The sequence below is a fragment of the Ahaetulla prasina genome, chromosome 1, assembly GCF_028640845.1.
Source record: "Ahaetulla prasina isolate Xishuangbanna chromosome 1, ASM2864084v1, whole genome shotgun sequence".
Taxonomy (NCBI): Eukaryota; Metazoa; Chordata; class Lepidosauria; order Squamata; family Colubridae; genus Ahaetulla; species Ahaetulla prasina.
Window position 1 is genome coordinate 182,919,393 of NC_080539.1, and position 25,114 is coordinate 182,944,506.

At 38.7% G+C, this 25,114-nt stretch overlaps 1 protein-coding gene across 1 annotated transcript in view; it reads left to right on the forward strand.

Moving 5' to 3' along the window:
* ADARB1 (adenosine deaminase RNA specific B1) overlaps positions 1-25,114 on the forward strand; it is a 91,024-nt gene that overhangs the window by 42,448 nt on the left and 23,462 nt on the right. Inside the window, exons 4-7 of the mRNA XM_058182474.1 lie at positions 7,879-8,807; positions 13,423-13,537; positions 15,123-15,291; positions 22,506-22,609. Coding sequence (XP_058038457.1) covers positions 7,879-8,807; positions 13,423-13,537; positions 15,123-15,291; positions 22,506-22,609 — 1,317 coding nt within the window. The remainder of the gene's footprint in view (positions 1-7,878; positions 8,808-13,422; positions 13,538-15,122; positions 15,292-22,505; positions 22,610-25,114) is intronic.

The window sequence follows — 25,114 nt, forward strand, 5'->3', positions numbered from 1 at the left end:
TAAAAAACCTAAAATATTTTGAGAAACATTTCTTATAAGAAGATTCTTTAATATATTTGAAATGTCAATATTGCTTATTTGGAATCTGTGTTACACAGGAAATCCTGTCTCACCTACTAATTTTTATTACAGAGATCTAGGTAGCTTGCAGTAAACCAACAGCAACCAGATGTGGGGTCAAAATCTGCAAAGAGGTGAACTTGGTCTTTGGATCTAAACCCCACACCTTTTATGCATATATATATATTCTAGGTTAGGTGAGCTTTGCCTTCAAGAATCAGAAAACAAACTCTTTTCTGCTTCTAGAAAAAGATCTGAGGTTCTAAATTTTATTTCCTGCCTCAGTAAGGAACAGATTCTCCCAAGCTCTGGGGCCCACATAAAAGAAACTCTTAGACTATATATGGGCTGAATGGGAGTGAACAGAAAGGTCCTACTAGTTCCATACCCTCAGGTTGGGTTGTGCATGTCATATAAAAGGAACTTTCAGTTTTATGCTATATCATAAAAAATAGAACTTTCCTTGAGGTTGCCAAAATAGCTCTCCATATCCAGCCCATTGCATGCAAAATTGAATGTATATTTTTCATTTTTATTTCAAAAAGTGAATTTTCTGAGTATTCTTTGTGTGTGTGTGTCATGAGTTTTGTATTTTATTTTTGACATGCCAAAAGAAATATTAAATATATTTATTTTAGATTATAGCATTAAATAAAATATTTTTATTGATTGCAATTGTTCTGTAAATATGACTTTGTCCTTCAATTGACAAAAGCTGCAAAATCAGAAGATTTATAAAGAGAGATCTCTTGTTACCAGGGGGAGAATCATATATATATTTTCAGCAAAACCAATAGGCTCATGATACCACTAGGTTTTTCTTTTTATATGTGTGTAAGTGCGCCTTGGTTTAAGTGTTAATACTGAATTTCTTTTGTTCAATTATATATCAGTAGATCTTTCTATATTACAGCATAATGGTAAACTATATTTGTGCCTTTAAACCTGTTAAAATTCCATGTATGGAAATTACCTGTTAAAATTCCATGTATGAAAACGTCTCATTCAATATTGAGAGAGGTAAAGGTAAAGGTTCCCCTCGCACATACGTGCTAGTCGTTGCCGACTCTAGGGGGCGGTGCTCATCTCCATTTCAAAGCCGAAGAACCAGCGCTGTCCAAAGACATCTCCGTGGTCATGTGGCTGGCATGACTCAATGACAAAGGCGCATGGAAAGCTGTTACCTTCCCACCAAAGGTGGTCCCTAATTTTTCTACTTGCATTTTTACGTGCTTTCAAAACTGCTAGGTTGGCAGAAGCTGGGACAAGTAACGGGAGCTCACCCCATTACACGGCAGCACTAGGGATTCGAACCACTAAGCTGCTGACCTTCGATCGACAAGCTCAACGTCCTAGCCCCTGAGCCACCGTGTCCCTCATATTGAGAGAAGTGGGTTGCAAATAAGCCTTAAAATACTGGAAAGGAAAAAAGACTTTTGTAGGCTAAGTAAGGTTTGTATTTCAGCACAATTTCCTTTTTTTTTAAACTTTAAAATAGCTATTGCTATTTTACAATTACAATTTAGAAAAACCTAATGCTGTTTGTACAATTAACTTCTATAAGTTAATTGTACTTCTATAAGTTGTTGCTATAATAGTGTCCACTTTGGTAAGAAATTATGCTAAAAGGGCAGGTTTATTTATTTATTTAAATTTTCTAATCATATTTTAATGTTTACTATGACTTACAGCAATATTAATTAATGTTTGTTATGTGCTATAAGATATAGTGACAGTGTTTAAGGATAAGGGGCAGTTTCCTGGAGTACAAAATAGTTCAGAACAAAATATAGGTAATTGATTGATATTATTATTAGTTATTTAAGGCCCAAGCAGTGATTGCTGGGAAAATAAGTATTTGGAATGTATCAAATCTGTACTGACAGTATTGGGAAAATGCAAATGTGCTGAATTTTTAAAAAGCACTGAAAGATCTAAAGCTTTTAGTATTAAGATTTGAAAGATGAAATCTCAAAAACACTTCTTTGGGAAAGAATATTAATTTATCAATTCCAATAAATAAGAAATAAAAAGAAGGAGCATTGCAATAAAAAAGATTTATTATTGTAATATTGATAATTTTAAGAAAGCATTTATAAATAAGAATGATTTTCTAAACAGGAGAAGTTCAGAAATCTGCGATGTTATCATTGTGTTTATAGGATCAGATTGCAAAAATAGTTAATAATGACTAACTGCAGGGTCATGTCTCCTTCTGATCTATGCTTTTATAGATGGGAACAATTTGCACTGAAACCATTGTATTTGCTTCTGATTATTCATAAAGAGTTTATATTTAGATATTTACATGTGTAGTTAGAATCTATTGAGGTGGGAGGACATATCAAATCCTTCCTAGATACGTTGTATTAGGGCTGACCTTGTCTAGGCATTGTGCTATTGAGTTGAAAAGTCCCCCCCTCCACCTTTGAAAGTGCATGCAGCCTCACCCTACATATTCAAAATGGGTGGCTATATCATGATGGCATCTTGCTGGATGATTTGGTCTCATTCTGCCGGGTATTCCTGGATACCTGTCCTGTATTAAATGAAAATGATCTTAAATATTGAGCTGTTATAGAAATGCTGAAATAATTAATCTCTCTCTCTTATTTATTTTAAAGAGTCTATGTGCATACATATTTATTATTTATCTTGATACAAAGCAAATTCAAAAGTATTTCCTAACAACTCAAAAGGTTATAGGTAAAAACATTCCTTTGGTCCAGTGATAATCAAATTCACTGAAACAATCTGAAACTTTCAAAACTATTTGATTGAAATTTTTATTGGGACAAAAATGTACAGTCTCCAAATTACGTCATATGAATATAATGCTCTAAATGTGTTTTATCTGAATACTATATTCTATCAAATTGTCCCTTTAGGTAAAATATAGGATATGGTGAAACATATTACAAAGGAAATAGTTCTTAGAAATACGAAACTATTTGTAGCATTATTTTATTTGTCTTTATTGTAAAAGTATTATTTCTTGCTTTTTAACTTGTACGTTTTACCAATCTCTTTCTATCCAGCTTCTTCTAATTTTCTATTCTTTTGAGCACCGAAAGGAGTAACCTATCAAGCTTTTGTTGGAGGATGTTATAAATGAAAATTTAATAGCCATTCCATCAGCTTTGTCAACTAGGTGAAGTGGTGTGTGCATGTTTTAATTGCTAGGTTTAAAACAAATTTAAATATATTATCTAGGAGATCAAATGTTTGTATGTATAGTAGGCATTTAAAAACTTCTGTCTTTAGAATATTTTTCTCCAGCAAAACAGAATATTACTTTTCACTGGATTCCTTGCAGCATTTAGCTACATCGAATTAAAAATGTGGTGTCTATTTTTTTAAAAAAGGCAATGAATTACTGGGTTATAGTTAAGGCTTTGACATTTAATATCTTGTTTAACAAAATAATAATAATATACAGTAGTGGCCAAGATTGTGGAAACCTTTTGGGAAAAGTGTATTTTCTAAAACTAGCTAATAACACCACTTTTTTTGGAGTAGTACCGTAAAATTATAAATCTATGGAAAGATAATTTAATCAAGAATGTAATGCAATAACTTTTATGAAGGATTTGCTATTAGAATAGCAGTTACAGTATAAAGAAGAGAAGTGAAACACATAGAAAAAAAGAGATATACAAAAATTATCACATCAGTTAATACTTAGTTGGGTAACCTTTAGCATGAATTACGGCCTTACAATGTCTTCCCATGGAGTGACCCAAGTCTTTTAGTTCTGCAGCTGTTATAACGTGAAACCAAGATTGAATGATTGCTTCTATTAACTGGGTTTTATTGCTGGGTCGCTTCTGACTAACAAGTTTCTTTAGTTGGCTCCATAGTTTTTCATTCAGTTAAGGTCTCGGCTAGTCCCAGGCCATTCCAGCAGTGGAATATGATTATCTTGAACTCCAAAAAAAGTGGTGTTATTAGCCACTAAACCTCAAAAATACGCTTTTCCCAAAAGGTTTCCACAATTTTGGCCACTACTGTAGAAAGCATTATTTAAAAATCACAGAAGATGCATTGCTATATATACTGTAAGTATAAAATTCACATTATTTTTGCAGTACTGTAGTGTGTATCGTAAGGTTTCTAGCTTGAAGAGAATTGTTGGTAATCCTTTATAGCATTTAAAGACTACCTAACTCAAGTTTATGTTTTAAACCAGGGTGCAATGCTCCCGGTTTGGACCGGATCGCCTGATCTGGTAGCGATCATGGCGGGTGGTTTGGAAAACTGGTAGTGATCCCGGCGCGAGGCTCCGCATACTCGCCCGGTTGTCATAAAATGTGCTTTGTACCCTCTGCGCATGCAGGGCTACATGCCAGAACCAGTAGTTAAAAATGCTTTAAAAAGTTTAAAAAAAAAAGTTCCAACAATCGTGCATCACTCAGCTTTTTTTACTTTTTAGGCATTTTTTTACTACCGTTTCGGGCGATTAGGTGGTAAAAAAATGCTTTAAAAAAGTAAAAAAAAAAGGCTCCAACGATCACAGCTGTGCTGCGTGATCATCGGAGCCCTTTTTTAAAAAACTTTTTTAAAACATTTTTTTACTACCTATTCGCCTGAGCCGGTAGTAAAAAAAATGTTTTTAAAAGGCTCCGAGGATCACAGCCGTGGCGCACGATCGTCAGAACCTTTTTTTACGGAGGTGGGGGTAGGGGTCCATTTTTGCTTCCAGCAGGCTTCCCTGAAGGCCAAAAATGGGGGGGGGGGGGTTGTAGGCCAAAAACAGGGGGTGGGAGACTCCGTTTATGAAAGAAAGAGAGAGAGAGAGAGAAAGAAAGAAAGAAAGAGAGGGAGGGAAAGAAGGAAGGAAGGAAAGAAAAAGGAGAGGAAGGATGGACTACAAACCTAGACGCAGCTTCAGAGGATAATCCAGGGCAGGAAGGGATCTGGAGATCATCTAGTCCAACCCTGCTCCAGTAGGACATTGTCAGTGAGTTTCTGTCTTTTGATCCCCCAATCACATGGTTACATAGCCATGCCCACCAAGTCACATGACCCTCACCAAGCCATGCCCACCAAGCCAGGCCCACAAAACCGGTAGGTTCTCTGGGCGTGACTTTAGATTTCACCACTGTTTTAAACTATTTATTTAATAGATGTATATTCAATTTGACAGTTTAAATCCTCAAAATAGGTCATATGCTGTCTTTTTGTTTATTTGCTCAATCTCACTCAACTCTGTGACAGATAACTCTGTGATAAGAGAGAGGACACTTGAGCAGCAGAAAGTGCCCTAAGTTTTCTTCATTGGGACTCATTTTTGGAATTAAAAGGAGTCTTCCTTCTCTCCCCTCTCCTGCCTACAAATGATTAGATTACCAGAGCTGATAGAGCTATGTATGAGTTTAACTCATGACAATAGCCCTGGAATGAGTCAAGAAGCCAAAATGTCTGTAAGAGAATTGTCACTAAATAAGCTTTAAAAAGCATGAAAAGGGGGTTGCAGTTGGAGTAGTATGTCCTACTATTCTTAGGAAGTACTCAAGGAAATAAGAGGATGTGAACTTTCTCCCGCCCAATAATATTTAACTTCTGTTGTTTCCCTAATGACCTGACTGTATTGTATGCTTTTGACATCTGCCTTTAAAGATTAATCCGTTTTTCTCTATTTCATGTAATCTTTTTATTCTTTTTTTATGAAGCCTTTTTAATTTTATTCAATTGTTCACATATATTTCATTAGTATAATTCTAACATCCTAGTCCAGTCTATATAATGTTATAATATTTTGTGATGTCTGTGTTGGGAGGATTGCTCTTTTATACACTGATTTCCAGTTTCGGATGACAGCTGAAAATATGTATGTTAAATCTACACCTAATTACCTTTATTAAGTTTATCTAAGTAAGGTATTCTTGTTAATGTTAATTACTTCGTTTCACTCTAAGTTCATTTATATGTTTTCATGGTATAAAACATATTCTAGCATTAGCTGATAGTAATACTAACTCGTAGGAAATCAGTTGGGTAACTAAAGCTTTATTTTTTTCATGCCAGATATATTGATACTGTGACACGCTCTTCTTCTTCCTATGTTCTTTTCCCTATAACCCCAAAGTCCTATATTCCAGGCATGAGTGCGGTTCCAACATGTTTTGCTCATTATATTTTGTCCTACAGTGCTAAGTTCTGTTTCTATTCTGTTTTACAGAATAGAGTGGGAATTACTATGCATATAACTGAATTATGTTATTTACCCTTTTTCAGTCTGATTATACATCTTTTCTTCTTTAATACATACAGATCAAATAAACTAATTTATTCTGTCAAATTTGATCCAAATTTGTTTTTTAAAGCAATCACAAAATCAGGGAATGATACCCTCTAACATGCCCATTTTGCATCCATTCTTCCCTAAGAAAGAGTGTCGATATAAAACTATCCTCTCCATGTCTCTCTGTCTTTGTCTCTCTCTCTCTCTCTCTCCTCCCCCCACCCCGTATGTATGTATGTATGTATACATATGTCTGTGTGTATGTGTGTGTGTGTGCATAGTAATTTTATCAAGGTAATACATTTGTGTAAAAAATTTTTAAACTGAGAAATATTTACTCATGTCATGAGAGATTGTACTTTGATGGAAATCAAAGTGTGATGTATTTCTTTTATACATTTTGTTTAGTTTTATATGATAGCCAGGAGAATATCTTTTCCTCCTTTCAAATTCTTCCTCTTCCTTTCCATGCATCAAGTAAAGTGCAGTTGCAGATTGAGTTCTGAGAAAGCTTTTTCTGTATAATTTATCTTTTCTATCTATCTAGGATTCCTGAAAGTATTTTTTTGTGTATGTGATGTTAAAAGAATAAGAGACTTTTGATATCTTCATTATTCATGGAAATATATCTACAGACTAGTTACTGTATAGCTCTATTTTCCAGTTTTATACTTATAGCATGCATAATAGACATTGAAGATTCTAAATAAATATCCAATTAAAAGACTACAGATAAATATCTTGGTAGTTAGTTCTCCAAGCAAGCATAGTTATAGATATGAGAAAAATATTTTCCTAATAAAGATGGCTCTTTTTTAAAAAAAATGTGTGTCCTGATTTTTACTTGAAACAGTCTTATATATCAGAGGGACCACCCATGCATTCAAGGGAGCAAGATGGCAATTGCTGGTTGTATTCTAAAATGCCTTCATTAGTACATTCAGCATTAATATGAAGGGAAGCTTAATGGCCAGGTAAATATCCATGTGTGTAGAGGAGCTCGTATATATAAGGCTCCTTAGAGGAATGCTGAAAGTTAAAGTCTGTAGAGAAGCTTGGTATCAAGACTCCAATTTGAAGGACTAAATTGTCAGTCGTTTTTTTTTCCAAAGGAAGAATTTTTTTGTGATAGAGATGAGCAAATAGCTTGATTCTAGAAAGGTTGACTCAACCTTCCATCCTTCTGGGGTTGGTAAAATGAGGACCCAGATTTTTGGGAGCAATATGCTGAGTTTGTAAAGTGCTTAGAGAGGGCTCTAAAGCACTGTGAAGTCTAAGTGCAACTGCAAGTGCAAGATGTCTGATAATTTGTTTTAATTTTAGAATTAAGGATATCAATTATAATATATTTTAAAATATAATTTAATATTTAATACCTTCTTTGCTTTTAGAATGAAAACTGTCAATACTGAATGTTTAAATAATTTGTGTATATGGTTAATAAATGAATAAGAATAATGTTTGAGCACACATCACTTAACCAGTTGCAAAGGTAGATAAAGGAATCTCTAAATTTTACATTTACAAGGTCCTGCAACGAAGGCATTGTAAGTTACTCTTTCTGGGCACCACAGGTTCAGGCAGCACTGATATTAAAGAGAACCGCAACATGGACAACATTCCACCTAAAGATGGGACTGTGCAAGGTGCTGGGGAGGGGAATCAGCTCCCTAATGGTGGAGGCACTAGCAGCAGGAAGCGGCTGTTGGACGAGGGAAGCAACGGCCATTCCAAGTTCCGCCCAAAGAAGAAAAAGAAAACTCCAGGTCCAGTGCTGCCCAAGAACGCCCTGATGCAGTTGAATGAAATCAAGCCTGGCTTACAGTACAAGCTCCTCTCCCAAACCGGACCAGTTCATGCTCCAATTTTTATGATGGCGGTAGAAGTTAACGGGCAGATGTTTGAAGGGTCTGGCCCCACAAAAAAGAAAGCAAAACTCCATGCAGCTGAGAAAGCTCTAAGGTCCTTTGTTCAATTTCCTAATGCATCAGAAGCTCATCTAGCAATGGGTAGAACTCTTTCAGCAAATACAGACTTTACTTCTGACCAGGCCGATTTCTCAGACACCCTCTTCAATGGCTTTGAAAATCCAGCTCAATCTGACCATTCCTTTTACTTGGAATCCAATGGAGATGGTTCCTTTACCTCCAGTCCAGATTTCAGCCTCTCGTCCGTCGTGGCTAGTAGTTTTATCCAGTCATCTCTCCCTGCCCCATCACCCTATGCATCAACCAGTGGGAAGAATCCAGTGATGATACTAAATGAACTTCGACCAGGGCTAAAGTATGAATTTATTTCAGAAAGTGGAGAGAGTCATGCCAAGAATTTTGTGATGGCTGTATCAGTGGATGGCCAAACGTTTGAAGGTTCTGGACGAAACAAAAAACTGGCAAAGGCTCGGGCAGCTCAGTCAGCTCTTGCATCTTTGTTTAATATGCAGCTGGACCAAACACCATCTCACCAACCTATTCCTAGTGAGGGCCTCCAGTTACACTTGCCACAGGTGAGAAAAAAGATACAGGGTATTCATGATGCAAATGTTTACAATGCTGGGATTGTTTTTATTGTAATTCCAATTAAACATATCTGGAAAGCCATAACATTCTTATATACTACTAATATATTTCTGCCAGGTCTCTTAATTATATTTAGTGTTTATCGCTGAGGAAAAGTTATGATTTTTTATTTCTGAGAATATTTTATATTGCTAAGAAAATAGGCATAGTAATCCTGAGCCTTAGGTATGATTTGATCAATTCTATTTTTGTGCAAAGTGAAAACAATAAACTAAGGGCTGGGAAGTGGCTCACCAGGCTAATGCAGCCTGTTATTAACACACAGCTGCCTGCAGTTACAATTATTGCAGGCTCGAGTCCCACCAGGCCCAAGGTTGACTCAGCCTTCCATCCTTTATAAGGTAGGTAAAATGAGGAACCAGATTGTTGGGGGGGCAATAAGTTGACTTTGTATATAAATATACAAATAGGATGAGACTATTGCCTTGCCTTACACAATGTAAGCCGCCCTGAGTCTTCGGAGAAGGGCGGGATATATATTCAAATAAAATTAAAAAAAAACATGTTTAGGATAGGGTGGAACTACTATTATTGTTTTGTCATTGCTTGCCAGAAAGCCATGGTAATTTGTATAACTTAATAATGCATTGCCAAAATCAATTGGTAAAGCATGTAACTGCTTGTAGATAGGCAAGACTGGAGATAACTCATCTAAGTGGTTGTAGTCACTTCCTTATAACCATTTCACTTTGTATGCTGCTACCAACACTGGTATTCAGTCACACATTGCATCTTTTTCCACCATAGATGTGAATGTCTGCTATTTCTTTAAATAAAGAATAGCCCTCAGATCCATTGTTTCCCTGACTGCACAAGGTAATAATGATGGACATTGCTTGTACCATCACCAGGTCAAATATTCTTTGTCCATTTAGGACAAACTGTCCTGTCTCTGTTCCTAGACATATTAGATTTTTGAGACATTTGGATCCCTTGAGGGTTATAGAGACCAATGTTGCTATAAATGGCAGTCCTCTGTATAATTTTACAAACAGCACTTGTTCTCATTGTTTCTGTAATGCCTCTTAGTACTACATGGCCACCGGCTGATTGCAGAGGGAAGGCCAAGAATCCTGGAATGCTGAACCAAGAGCTGTCTGATCCATTGGAGATGTTGTCACCAGTGTCTTTTTGTCTTGCTAAATCTTCATGAGACTTTTGAGGCAGGGAATAAATGTTTATATTCTACTTCAGTGCAGTTTTGCTCATAGGTTTAATTTAATCTTTTAGTAAAGTGTGTTATTTGTTTATTAAATGGCTAAGAATGAGATACAATTTAGCCTAAACAAATTAAGTGTAAACAGTGATGTTAAAGCATTAGAGTTAAAAAATAATAAAAAATAAAATACAAGAAATATGTAAAACCTTAAGTCTAGCAGCAAAGGAAAACCAAAGTTCTGAAAGGATTTTTTTAACTGACTGAAAAAAATAATAGTGTGTGTGGTAAACCACACACCTTTGGGAGACACCCTCCAAATTTCCCATAAAAATGAACCCAGCAAATGAGCAAGGCAGTTTCATTGTTCAAATTAGGCCCAAATCCCTGGAAATATTGAAACATTCCATTGCTCCTTAGCCAAAAGATTAAGATGTATAGAGTCCCCCCACCCCCCGCCGTTGAATAATTATGTGAATAAGAGTGAAGGGGAAAAATTAAAATTGCATGGAGTTCCATGTTTCATAATAGTGCCATAGCATGATTATATATTTCACATTACTAATACTTGAACAAATAATATGGACAGTTTGTTATTGATCGTCATACAATTATAGAAACTGATTTAGGCTTAAGTTGCTTGATTTATAAGGTTTGGAATTGTAGATGAGAAGATTTACCATTCCTTTTATTCTCCACCTATCCAACCTGAACCTGAACCATAAGGCAAACAAATTTGATAACTAACTAAATAACTAACCAACTAACTTCATTTCCCTATTGCGTAGGTTTCAAAATGATTTTTTTTCCTCCATTGTTAGCTTTTAGCAAGAGTTGCTGTGCCTTACCTCATGTCTCCCTCAATGTTCTCCCAAATCCATCATGCATTTTGAGGAACACAGCCTCAGAGACCTATATCCTGTGATTGCTTTTGGGAATAAATGTGTGCTCTTTTTTGTTGTACACCATGCAACCACAAGACCCTCACTTGACACAAACCATACCTGACTATTACAAGACCCATCACAAGACCCTGATCTGATGTGATCCTGATCTGACATCACATCACAAGACCTATTGACCACACAAAGTCTTTATAAGCAGAAGAAAACTGACAGTGACATCCCCTAATTCCACTGAAGATGTTACCTAGCCTGGTAACGAAATGTTCGAAACCAACCCACAAGCTCAGAGAATGAACCTCCACCCTCATCTTACACCCAAGCTACAGATATTCACCACTATAGTGAGCTACATTTAAAGAGAGAAAGTTTGGCATAGTGGTGAAGGCGCCAGGCTAGAAACTGAGAGATTATGAATAAGAGTCCCCCTCAGGCGTGGTAGCCAACTGAGTGATTTTGAGCCAATCACTCATCTCAGTCCTAGGAAGCAGGCAAAGGCAAATCATTTCTGAAAAAGTTACCAAGGAAATTGCAGAAACTTGTCCAGGGAGTGGCCAGAAGTCAAGGCTGACTGAAAGGCACATACATACATATCTACATAAAATCAGAGATAAAGGAATCACAAAGTTTATTATGCATAGTCAGAGTTGTTGGATTTTATGGCGTTCTTGCAATTTTAAATTAAAAAAATCTTAAAATAGACAATTCTAGGAAAAACTTGGTGTATATTAGCCCAATTCACTTGGAACTTGCTGCTTGATATTATGAAAAATCAAGTTACGGTTCTTGGAATATGAAACCTGTACATCATAGTATTTTTCTAACAATTAGAACTACACTATTAGTTTTAATGAATTCAGCAATACCAAAGTTTTTCCTTTTGACAGTTAATAATATTGTGTTGTTTTAAAAGGGGAGATTATCTGAATGGTTGAAAAATGGAAAATTGGTAATAGTTTTTATCTATGTTCTGGGTGGAATTAGGGAGCTGTTGGTAAAGTAATTTGGAAGCTCTCTTTCCTTATTATTTGACACACACACCCTATTTCAACATGTTATATTTGAACTGGACAAATAAGAGTCATTTTTCATATGTTTTGTTATTTCCTTCCCTGTTTAGCATTTATTGTTTATATTCAATGTGTATTTCATAGTTATCCCCTCTTGTGAGTAAATTTACCGTGATAATTTTAAAACTCTTCATTGATTTTTTTAGAAGAATCTTTTATTCTTAAGATATTTGAAATACTTTACAAACTTGGCATTTTTTGTGGTTTTAATAAAAATCATAATGAATGTCTTCAATTATATGATATAGAACTGACCTCACTGAAGCAGAACCTTCCTTCAAATCAGTTTTTATACTTTATAATAAGGGCCGCGGTGTGTCTCAGGCTGTAAGAAGCCTGTTATTAAACACAGCTGCCTGCAATTACTGCAAGTTCAAGTCCCACCAGGCCCAAGGTTGACTCAGCCTTCCATCCTTTATAAGGTAGGTAAAATGAGGACCCAGATTGTTGGGGGGGCAATAAGTTGACTTTGTATATAAATATACAAATAGGATGAAGACTATTGCCTTACACAATGTAAGCCGCCCTGAGTCTTCGGAGAAGGGCGGGATATAAATGTAAAAAAAAAAAAAATTTTTTTTTGTAGCCATATATATATATATATATATATATATATATATATATATATATATATATATATATATATATATATATATATATATATATATATATATATATATATATATATATATATATATATATGTTTTCTGAGGTTTTCGTGGGTGTTTGCATGTAGGTCTTTGGTTATTCGGGTTTTCTCAATTTCTTCAATCCATACATGCAGCAGACTGACACCGACTATGAAGATGTAGCACGACCACAAACACAAAGCCAAACAACAGCAATGCAGCTCACCAGCTCAAATCCCCCTGCAACTCAGACTAATCTGAGCACAACCAAGCCCCCACCCAAACAGGACACATCCCCAGCCAATCAGAGCACAAAAAAACCCCATCCAATCAGAGCACAGCCAAGCTCCCACCCAATCAGTTCAAACCCCCACTAGCAGTTAAAAAGGAAGAAACAGCTGCAATCACACATTGCTCCCAGAAGCACGAAGCTGAAGCCTGAAGATGACGAATGAGACTTCATCGAAACGTCGCCAAGACACTTCCAATTTTACGCGGGAGAAAACCTGAATAACCAAAGACCTACACACACACACACACACACACACACACACATATATTTCATAGTCATTCTTTTTTAATTGCTTTTAATTTTACAGTATATCTGCATCATCATTTCAGTTTCTGATTATCTGTTCTTTTCTAAGCCATAAAACATAGCATGATAATGCAATGCAAATGGATAAATTCATTTTAACATTACAAGGGAAGGTTTTTAGTGTTCATTTTTAAGTCAGAAATAGATTTGTATTTCTGAACTGTCCAACATATCATAATTTTTGCAGGTTTTAGCTGATGCAGTTGCACGCTTGGTCGTAGAGAAATTCAGCGATCTGACAGATAACTTTACATCACCTCATGCACGTAGAAAAGTGCTAGCCGGTGTTGTCATGACAACAGGTAAAAATAAAACAAGACCAACCTGCCATGCAACTGGGTTCTTTATCCCCTTGTTTGTATACAAAATAAAGTGATCAAGGTAAATCGATATTTCCCCTTTCTTTCCCATATTTAATAATGTGAAATCTCTTCATGCCAAAAATGATAATTAGTAATTCATATTTAATTGTAATAGCTAAATGTTATATTTTAATATTAACCATTGTTGGGCTTGTGTACATATGTATACAAATCATTGTTTTTATTTTTAATTTTAAAACCCTTTTTGTCTTTGCTTAATCATATAAATGAAGTAGCTATTTATAATAATCAAATACTATATTATTCCAAATTTAACATAATAAAAATTTAACAACAGCATTGCTATTAAATATACAGTATAGCTTAAATGAATCATTGAGAGTTTCACTATTAAAATGTTATAATCATGTATATTTTATCCATGATATATTCAGTACTAAAAGGATAGAGATTTTTTGACCCCAGTGGACTGGAATTCACTAAGTTAAATACATTCTGTTGGCATGCCACTATAATCCATAACACTATACTGTCCCGTAAACGAGGACCCAGATTGTTGGGGGCAATAAGTTGACTTTGTATATAAATATACAAATAGGATGAAGACTATTGCTAACATAGTGTAAGCCGCCCTGAGTCTTCAGAGAAGGGCGGGATATAAATGCAAATTAAAAAAAAAAATAGAACTGGTTGTTACAGTAGTGAAATCAATTATATACTGAGAGAGAGAAAAAAATTGAACAAGGCAAAGAAAAGGAATAATGCTTCTAAATTCTCTGACTTCTAGAAAGTTGTGTTTTGTTCATGCCCATATATATTTCAGTTAGCTAACAATTATAATGAACAAATATATTTATTTTAATCACATTGATTAAAAATATGTAAATAAAATGGTGATAAAAACACGTCCAGTTTAAATTTACAGTTAATGTCATTTCATATTTATTCAAATTCCACAAATTAGAATCTGATACTTTAAATGATGTTGCCCGTAGACAATCAAATCTACTATCCTGAATTGCATGAAAAATTCAACGCATAGTTTAATTGTTAGAACTCAGATGGAACAAAAAATGCCTGAGACTGCAAGGCTGGAAGCTAAATATTTTTTCTCTAAAATTCACAAACTTTCACCGAGCCCCACTGTACCTGATGTGTATAGTTTGGATCAAATAATTAACTTGGTCAGTATAATCTGAGTCTAGTAATGACTTAATTGTATGGATATTTTCAGTCCATCCAAGAAATGCACATAGCTGTATGGTTTGACAATATAATGTATACAATCCAGACTATGCAAATTAATAACTTGCTCAGTTTAATATGGTTCCAAAATTTGAAAGGCAATCCATACAGATATATCTGTGTATTCATCTGTAAATATATGTGATTAATTTAAAGTTCAGAATTATTTAGGGTTGAAAATTAATTTGTAATTTAATTATTTAAATTATTAATTATTAAATTATTTTTATTAGATAGTGTCCATTAGGCTACATGTTTAAGATGGCTGGAGGGGAAAAAAACTTTCTATAAGTCTTTTCTCTTGAAACTGATTTTCCAGGTACTGATGTGAAAGACGCTCAGGTTATAAGTGTTTCTACAGGAACAAAATGTATTAATGGAGAATATATGAGTGACCGTGGTCTTGCTTTGAATGATTGCCATGCAGAAATTATAGCTCGGAGATGCCTACTTAAATTTCTTTATACACAACTTGAATTACATTTAAGGTAAGTTCAAAGCACTTTTATGCTACAGAGGCAGGTTCTATCAATCACAGTGTGGATAGGATTACAGAATACTGTGCTCATATATACAGTATTTCTATGAAAACATAATACACCTCATAAAATGCTAAGACCTAATTCTGGAAAAAATTGTTTGATTTGATATTTTCAGATGATCGCAGTTGAAATAATGCTTCTTTCCATCTCTGAGATAACGCAGTTTTAATGGAGCAGCATTCTACTGATTTTTAGGAGATTGCTCTTAGATAGGTCTTCAGTCTTTCAATAACTAATAAAATAATTTGAATCTTTAAGCATTAATTTATTCTTGGCTGTGTCTACTTTAAAATTTCTGAGAATTGCAGTCAGTGAAAAATGCAGTAGTTTCGCTGCTAATAAGTTAAAGGTACAAATATAATGTGTTACTGAATGTACACAATTGCCAATTGCTTATAGGACATATTTTAAAACTTTAGTATAACTTTCAAAGCCATGAGTATCTGCGAGTGGGGGGCGCATTACGTTAGGAAACATTGTCAGGGGTATCAGACTCAAGGCTGGGAGCCGGATCCAGCCCCCGAGGTGCTTAGATCTGGCCCGTGGGGCCACCCTGGAAACAGCGAAGGACCAGCCCGTGATGCTTCTGCCAGTGAAAATGCAGCTCCATTTACGCTGGAAGAGGGTTGCAGGAGGCCATCGCAACCAAAAATGGAGCTCGGGAGCCTGTTTTTGCTGGCAGACTGTTTGGGCTGCCACAGGTGCCCCCAACATGACTGATGTCAAGCTGGCCACACCCCTGGCCATGCCGCCATGCCGCCATGCCCCCCAAGGTAAAATACAACCCTATTGTGGTGCTCAATGAAATCGAGTTTGACATCCCTGATGTAGGTAATTGAGATTTTCATAATGAAGTCATCATATTTATCATGATTTTAGCACCGTCACATTATTCTGTGGATGCTATCATTTAAAGCCTGTTTAAAGTCTGAATCTTTGGCAAGCCGGGTAGTATGTGACTATCTGAAGGACCATCTCTTTTGTTGTGAGACCTGACTAGATACAAAGCCTCAGAAGGAGATGCCCTTCCCTACTATTTGAGGCTCATTTATTTGGCAAGCAGGAAATCTTCTCTTCTGTTGCCCACAAGCTATGAAATGATTTACATTGATCCTGTCAGCCTCCGCTTTAATTTACTGTATTTCTCCTACTAGATTATCTGACTATTTTATTACCTTGTTAAAAGTTTGCTCTACTGATTGTCTTACATGCTTTATGGAGAAGGGGGGGAGGTTTTCACTGTTCCCAGCGTCGGCTGACATTGTATGTGGGGGAGAGGGGAAATGCCATTTTCAAAACCAGAGGTTTGAATTGTGTTGGCGCGTGAATGAAATGGCAGCTGCTGATTCCACATTCCATTCAGAAGATTGACAGAGGGAGAATATCGGAAGTGAAACTACACGTGGCTGAGGAGAAAGAAGACATTGGACTATTACTGTATGTAGTAGGGGGAGGGTTCAGGAGAGAATATGACTCTGGGGTTTTGATTTACTTCCAGTTCCAGCTTTGCTTCCACTGCATCCAGACTTGTATGATATAAATTACCAAATTCTTCAACATGATGAAGTTGGGTTTTTATTTTCTCAAACACTGATCTGGGGCAGGCTGACATTAAGCTGGAACTCACCCAAAATCAGTCATCCCGGATCACAACCGAGGAGACTGAAAAACTTTTTTTTCCCCCCTTAACGATGTCGGAGCACGAATGCGAACCTAATGAGGAGCAGCTGGCAGACATCTCATCCCAGGACTATCACAGAGGAGTTGATAACGAATCTTTTCTGGGGAGAAAGCCAACCTCAGAAGATGAGCTGGAGGAGACAGGAGCAGCCTTGGCAGCAACAACGGACCCTCCCAAATACTCAGAAATTTCTACAGAGTGGCTGGGGACACTGAAAAAACTACATAAGAAACTCTCTGCTTGGCGACAGGAGGAGCAAATTAAGGATAAATTACAAATTGCAAAAGCCGTCAGACTGTATCGTGAGGCAAAAGAGCGACAGAGAGAGCGTGAAAGGTATAAAGACCCCACCCAAAACCCCTGGGGGGAGAGGGAGGATGTGGAAACAGAAATTTTGATGGCCACCGGGGAAACACCATACAGAAATATTCAGGAAGAACGAGAGCCTGGGCTGCGTTCTCCAGGGGCCACAGATCTGGGTAGGGGTCAGGGGACCCCCACTGCACAAACGTTACCTCGCAGGAAAAAAAAACCTAAAATTCCCCAAATTCCCAGAAAATTTGATGGAGACCCTAAAGAAGTAGGCTTATTCCAGGCTATAGTGGACAGCCACATGCAAGAATGGGGCGAGGATTATTTGTCAGAAGCCTCTAAAGTGAGAAGCGTGACTCAAGTCTTGAGTGGGAGGGCGGCTTCCTGGTACGTGACCTTGTACCAAGAGGATTCCCCTCTCCTGAGGAACTACCACCATTTTATGGCAGCCCTGAGAATGAGATTTGAGGACCCCTTGGCAGAGCAAAAGGCCAAGATTCGCATGATGTCCATCAGACAAGGGAAGAGACCAGTGACTGACTACAACCAAGAGTTCAGCGATCTGGCACCTCTCATGAGAGGGTGGTCGGAAGTGGCTCTTTTGGATTTATACAAAGACGGCCTAAACGGAGATCTATATAAATTGTGTAGAGCCCGAGCATCCCCAACTACCCTGCATGGCTGGTACACCCTGGCAGCAGAAATGGAGATAGACCTAGCCAAGGACCGCCTGCGAAGCGATCGTAGTTGGAGGCAAACCCCAACTCAGTTCCTGAGGGAACCAACCAGAGATTCTGTTGCAGTGGAAAGTGGGAAGAAGAAACCCACGGGCTGTTTCAGATGTGGAAAAGAAGGCCACCGAGCCGCTGATTGTTGGGCGAAGCTGCCGCCAAAGGCGACCCCTAGTGGCAAAAAACCAACGGCGCAGGTGGAACCAAAATCGCGAGAGGTCGCAACGAGTGGAACAGATGACGCAAAGTACGCTCCTCCCATCGAGAAGGAATTTGGGACTCCGACCGGGTCAGATGACACCGAGCCATCTTCAGAATCAGATGAGGACCTCTTGGTGAGTTGGAAAGGGGGCCCCCTTACCGTTCCTGTACAACTGCATATCCCATCCTCAGGAATGCAAGGGGAAATGCTAGCCCTCTTAGACTCTGGGTGTACCCGATGTATCTTAAGCTCCGAGGTGGTGGAGAGAATGGAACTAAGACTAAAAATATTGAGCAGGCCCATAGCCTTCTGCCAACTAGATGGATCGATAGCGGGGGGAGGCCCAGCCCACTTTGTGACAGAGCCCATAGAGATGACCATAGATGACCATAAAGAAATCATAAACTTTATAGTTGCTCCAGGGATGGACCAACCTCTCGTGCTGGGTCTCTCGTGGCTCCGAAAATGGAACCCTAAAATAAACTGGAGAATAGGGGTGGTGCAACTCCGCACAAAGACACAAAAGAAGAAGAACATAATTTCAAAAACCCCTGATCCTGATTGCCCTGAGAAACTAGGGGCGATGGTTGAGTGCCTAGAGGGGGAGGAAAAAATTCCTAAAGAATACTGGGACCTACGAGAGGTTTTTAGTGAAAAGGCCTCTGACGTACTGCCTCCCCATAGGCCCACAGACTGTGCAATAGACATTCTACCAGGAGTGAAACTCCCGAAACCGAAATCTTACCCCATGACCCAAAAAGAATTAGGGGAATTACGGAACTTCATAGATAAAAATTTAGAACGAGGATTCATTCAACCTGCTAGGCCTCGGGTTGCAGCCCCAGTCATGTTCCGGGAAAAGAAAGATGGCACCTTTCGCTTGATAGTTGACTATAGAAATCTGAACTGTGTGTGCATGGAAAATGTATACCCCATGCCTCTTATGAAAGACATGCTCGCCCACTTGGCCAATGGAAAGTTCTTTACTAAACTGGACTTACGAGAAGCGTATTACAGAGTACGCATAAAGGAAGGGGATGAATGGAAAACGGCGTTCAATTGTCCCCTTGGTTGCTTTCAATTCCGAGTCTTACCATTTGGGTTGCAAGGGGCCCCAGCAGTTTTCATGCAACTAATAAATGAGGTTCTCCATGAACACTTGTTTAAAGGGGTTCTTGTTTATCTTGATGACATACTTATCTACACTGAAACCATGGAGGAGCATGTGAAGCTAGTAAGAGCAGTACTTAAAAAATTGCTGGCCGCTGAACTTTATGCAAAATTGTCGAAATGTGAATTCCACCAATCAAAAATCGACTATCTGGGATACCGTATTTCCTCTGATGGCTTGGAGATGGACCCTGCCAAAGTCTGAGCAGTACTAGAGTGGGCACCTCCTTGAACCCGCAAACAATTACAGAGCTTTCTGGGATTTGCTAATTTTTACCGTCAATTCATTCCCTCTTTTGCTGACATTGCCCTGCCAATCACCAATCTCCTCAAAACAAGAGGAAATACTAAACCCAAACCATCCTTACCACTGAAGTGGTCAATGGAGTGTCAGGCCGCCTTTGAGAAGTTGAAGCGATTGTTCGCCGCCGAACCTGTCCTCAAGCACCCTGACATGGAATCCCCATTTGTGGTTCAAGCTGATGCTAGCGACGTAGCAGTCGGAGCAGTTTTACTCCAAACCAATGCTAAAGGTGAGCTACAACCATGTGCTTACACATCTCGTAAACTCACTGAAACAGAACAGAGATGGGCCATCTGGGAAAAGGAGGCTTTTGCAGTGCACTGGGCTCTCCAAACATGGAGACAATTCTTAGAGGGGGCCAAACACCCTTTTGAAGTATGGACTGATCATAAAAACTTAGAAGCCCTGAAAACTCCCAGAAAGCTATCACCAAAACAAGCTCGATGGACCCAATACTTTAACCACTTTAATTTTGCCTTGCGCTACATTCCTGGGGGAAAGAACTTCCTCGGACGCCCTTTCCGTTTACCTCAGTACAACAGTACTGCAAGAAGGAAGTAGCACGACCTATACTCCCAGTGCAACAGTTAGCAGCCCGGCCATTACTCGTACCCAAGCTCATACCGATCCAATGTTACCAGACGACCTCACCAATTCGCTCAAGGAAGCCTTAAACAAGGATGACTGGTTCTTAGCCCATTCGCATGAGTGCACTCTTTGCGATGGACTAGCTTGGGTGGGAGCAAAGTTGTACGTGCCTGCATCTCTGAGAGAGGTCATACTTCTACGTTGTCATGATGCTAAAATGGCTGGCCATTTTGGATTCGTCAAAACCTTACACCTCCTGAAAAGATAGTTTTGGTGGCCAGGTCTTAAAAAAGATATTGAATCCTATATAGCAAGCTGTCCTGTTTGTGCATCAGCTAAAAGACCACCAGGAAAGCCTCCTGGGTTGCTGCAAACAGTAGCCCGTCCAGAAGCCCCATGGAAAGAAATTTCCATGGATTTCATAGTGGAATTACCTGAAAGTGGAGGAAATACAGTAATCTGGGTGGTTACTGACCTGTTCTCCAAACAAGTGCACTTTATCCCATGTTCCAAAATTCCTTCTTCAAAAACGTTGGCAAAACTGTTTGTCCAACACATCTACAGACTCCATGGGGTTCCTAAACGAATAATCTCAGACAGAGGGGTGCAATTTACTTCTAAATTTTGGAGAGAATTCTTGCGGTTGATAGGCTCCACCCAAGGTTTAAGCTCCTCCCATCATCCTCAGACTAATGGTGGCTGTGAACGCTCGAACTCAGTACTGGAACAATACTTACGATGTTACATTAACTATCAACAAGATAATTGGGCAGACATTACCATTTGCGGAAGTAGCTTACAATAATTCTGTTCATAGCAGCACTGGATTCACCCCATTTAAAATTGCCTCTGGTCAAGAATTTGTCCCCATTATTTTAAAATGATTCATAATATAGAGGAGCCATATTGAATGAATAGCTTAAGTGAAAACATATGCAGGAATTGAAATATAGGATTCAATAAATAAATAATAATGCATCAGTTGAATGAAATAAATAATAATGCATCAGTTGAATGAAATAAATAATAATGCATCAGTTGAATGAAATAAATAATAATGCATCAGTTGAATGAAATAAATAATAATGCATCAGTTGAATGAAATAAATAATGCATGCTCTGTACAGACTATGGCATGAGGCTTTTCTCAAGAGATTTTCTGTCTATAAGGCATAATTATATGGACATTCTAGGAAACTATTGAATGCATTATTTGTCTTAGAATAACACTTTTTATAGTTACATATGTATATATGTATAGTATATAGCTATAGATAGAGAGAATATGGAAGTCCTTATATAAAAATAGTCCCCATTATTTTAAAATGATTCATAATATAGAGGAGCCATATTGAATGAATAGCTTAAGTGAAAACATATGCAGGAATTGAAATATGCACCAGCAGCCATAAATTGACATGGCTCCATTGGTAAATGTTGGGTGGAATCTCGAGATTGCTTCATGTGTTTCCTCTTGAGATGTTACAAATAATTTTTAAAACTATTCTAATCATATATGAAAGTTTCTGAAATACTTTGAAGCAAATTGTATGATTGCTTGTCTTCTGAGGAAATAAGAACATTAATATCTGTCATCTTAAATCCCCAAAGGAAAAATAGTAGGCACAGAAAAGAAATAAAAATAGTAAATAAGAAAAAAAAGAATATAATAAAGAAAAAGAAAATAAATATATAAAGAAATGACTTCTCTCTCCATCACAGTATAAACAATTTTAGTAACCTACCATCTTCTCTTAAAATACAACAAATTATTTTCTCATATCCCACCTCTTATCTACAAACTAATTTATAAAGCCTGGTCAATTCAATCCTGATTTAAGGATACAAAATCCAACTGGGCAGTTTACATGTTGGACATACATTTCCACACTTGGAGCTTTAATAGCTTTAATAATGTTTAATAGCTCTGTGGAAGGGGACCATCTCTTTTAGAGGGCAGGAAGAAGATCCATAGCTGATTATTGGATGTTAACAAAAGTCCATTAGGGGCTACCAGAGATAAACAACACATCTATTATAACTTCCATCAAATAAGTCAACTGTTATATTTCTTCCATTTATTTTTAGCCATCTTGATATTTAATCTGTTTAAATAATATCATATACCATAACTTTATTTCTTTCCATTTTTTGCCCCTTCTCACAAAATAGTTTTGGCAACACAGAGCTTTCCCAGAAATTCCACAGTCCCAAAATGGATGGAGAAGAGATTCAGGATAGGCATACCCTAGAATCACTCAAGATATATCTAGTAGGTTAGAAATTATAGCTTTAATTTGGCAAGATTCTGTTCAAATAAAGAATTGCACTTGATTGGACTTTACAGTGTTGTCTCTAGCAGTGATGGGATTCAAATAATTTAACAACCAGTTCTCAGCCCTAATGACCAGCTGGGTAGGTGTGGCTCGGTAGTCATGTGACCATGTGGGTGTGGCCAACTCAACATCACTTACATTGATGGGCACTTTACCTTAGCTGTTACAATGTAATAAGAATTAACCAGAGAGACAGTTTCTGTAAGCAGGACAATAAAGATTAGGCTAGAAACAACACCAGAATGTTTCCTTCCTGCCTGCCTTACAGGATTAGCCCTGTAAAGTGGGACAAAACAAAATAAGATTTCTTCCAACAACTGGTTCTCCGAACTGCTTAGAAAGTTAACAACCGGTTCTCCCGAATAGGTGAGAACTGGCTGAATCCCACCACTGGTCTCTAGGCTTGAGCCTGACAAGAATTAAAGCTGTTAAGTTCGGGAAGTAACGAGGCTGGAGACCAGGGTAGTGACAACAGCTCTTTAATATATGGTGAACCCAGCAGCCTGGCTGGGGAAAAACAACCCTTTATATACTGTTTAACCGGCGGCTTCAACCAATCAGCAACGTGCTTGTTTCCCGCCTAAATATTTAAAGATACATAACACTCCTCCCCTCCCAGAAAACACTTAACCACTATTTACATATTATTTACATGTTATTTTTCGACGTAGTCACGCAAATAACCTGGGCGTCTCCTAATTCTTTCGGACCTGCGCAGTTCAGTCCTGGGTGGTGTTTCGAGCTGGTCGGAGGGGCTTCTTTCTCCTCCCAGCTCTCTCTCTAGGCCATCGGGCCCTGGATTACTGGCAGTTTCTTTTTCTTGGCCCTCCGGCCTTGGATTACTTTTTGAGTTTTCCCTGCTGTTTCCATCGGGAACCTGATGGCGTCGCTGGACCTCCGGGACCTCAGCTAAGTCTTGCGCCTCCCCCAGGTTATGGTCAGCTGTGGATTCAAATAGGGAGTGGTCATTTTCTGTCTCAGCTAGCTCGGTTTGTTCAGCTATTCGTTTCCTTATCTGGTCTATGTGGCGCCTCCATACTCGGTTGTCTTGTAATTCGACTAAGTATGACTTTGGACCGGTTGCTTTTATGATTTGCCCTGCGAGCCAACTTGGGCCGTCCCCATAGTTGCGGGCCCACACTCGGTCGCCTATGCCCATTTCTCTCGTTTTTTCTATTTCCCCCTTGTAACCCTCTGGTGTGTAATGGGGATTCAAACGGTCAAGTGGGCACCGGAGTTTCCGTCCCATCAATAATTCGGCTGGGCTTCTGCCTGTAGCAGTGCTTGGGGTTCTGTGCTGAACGGCCAGAAAGAAATCTATCTTTGTTTGCCAGTCACCTGGCTTGAGCCTGGACAATGCCTCCTTAGCGCTCCGGACGGAACGCTCTGCAAGGCCATTCGACGCAGGGTGGAAAGGCGCAGAGAGGGCATGTCGGATGCCCTCCTCTGCCAAGTATTCCTCAAACTGGGCTGCCGTGAATTGCGGGCCGTTGTCGGACACCAGAGTGTCCGGCAACCCGTGGGTTGCGAATAGGTGGCGCAGGGCTGCGATTACTGCCTCGGCCGTGGTGGATTTCATGAGTATGACCTCCAACCATTTAGAGAATGCATCGACAACCACGAGGAAGGTTTGGCCGTGGAAGGGGCCAGCAAAATCAATGTGTATTCTTGACCAGGGCCCTTGGGGTTTTTCCCATTCCCTGACTGGGGCCGTTGGGGGTAGAGGTCTGGACTCTTGGCAAGCCTGGCATTTCCCTACCCTCTCAGCAATCTCTGAGTCCATGAGAGGCCACCACACATAGCTTCTTGCTAACCCCTTCATCCTTACGATCCCTGGGTGACCCTCGTGGAGGAGGTCCAATACCTTTCCCCTTAATTTATCCGGGATTACCACACGATCACCCCATAACAGGCACCCCCCTTGAGCCGAGAGCTCATCACGTTTTTTTACAAATTCCTTAAACCGTTCGCCCGGCGCAGCGGGCCACCCTCTCTGTACCCAACCGAGTACAGTCCTTAACATAATGTCCCGGTATGATGCCCGAGCCACTTCCTTAGATGTGACTGGGCCAGAGTCCAAAGAGTCAATCAGCAGGATGGGCGTCCCCGGAGTGGGATCTTCGATCGCCCCTGGTAGTGGGCATCTGCTTAACGCGTCTGCATGCCCCACTTCTTTCCCTGGTCGATGCTGCAGCTTGTAAGAATAAGCGGCTAAGAAAATAGTCCATCGAGTCAATCGTGGCGAAAGTGCCACAGGCGTTGGGCGGTCGCCAGCCAGTATTCCTAACAGCGGTCTGTGGTCAGTCACAATTTCAAAGTTTCGCCCAAAAACATATTCGTGAAATTTTTTCACCCCTGACACAATTGCTAGCGCCTCTTTATCTAACTGGCTATAGTTCCTCTCTGGGGAGGACATCGTTCTGGAGTAGAAGGCTATAGGGGCTT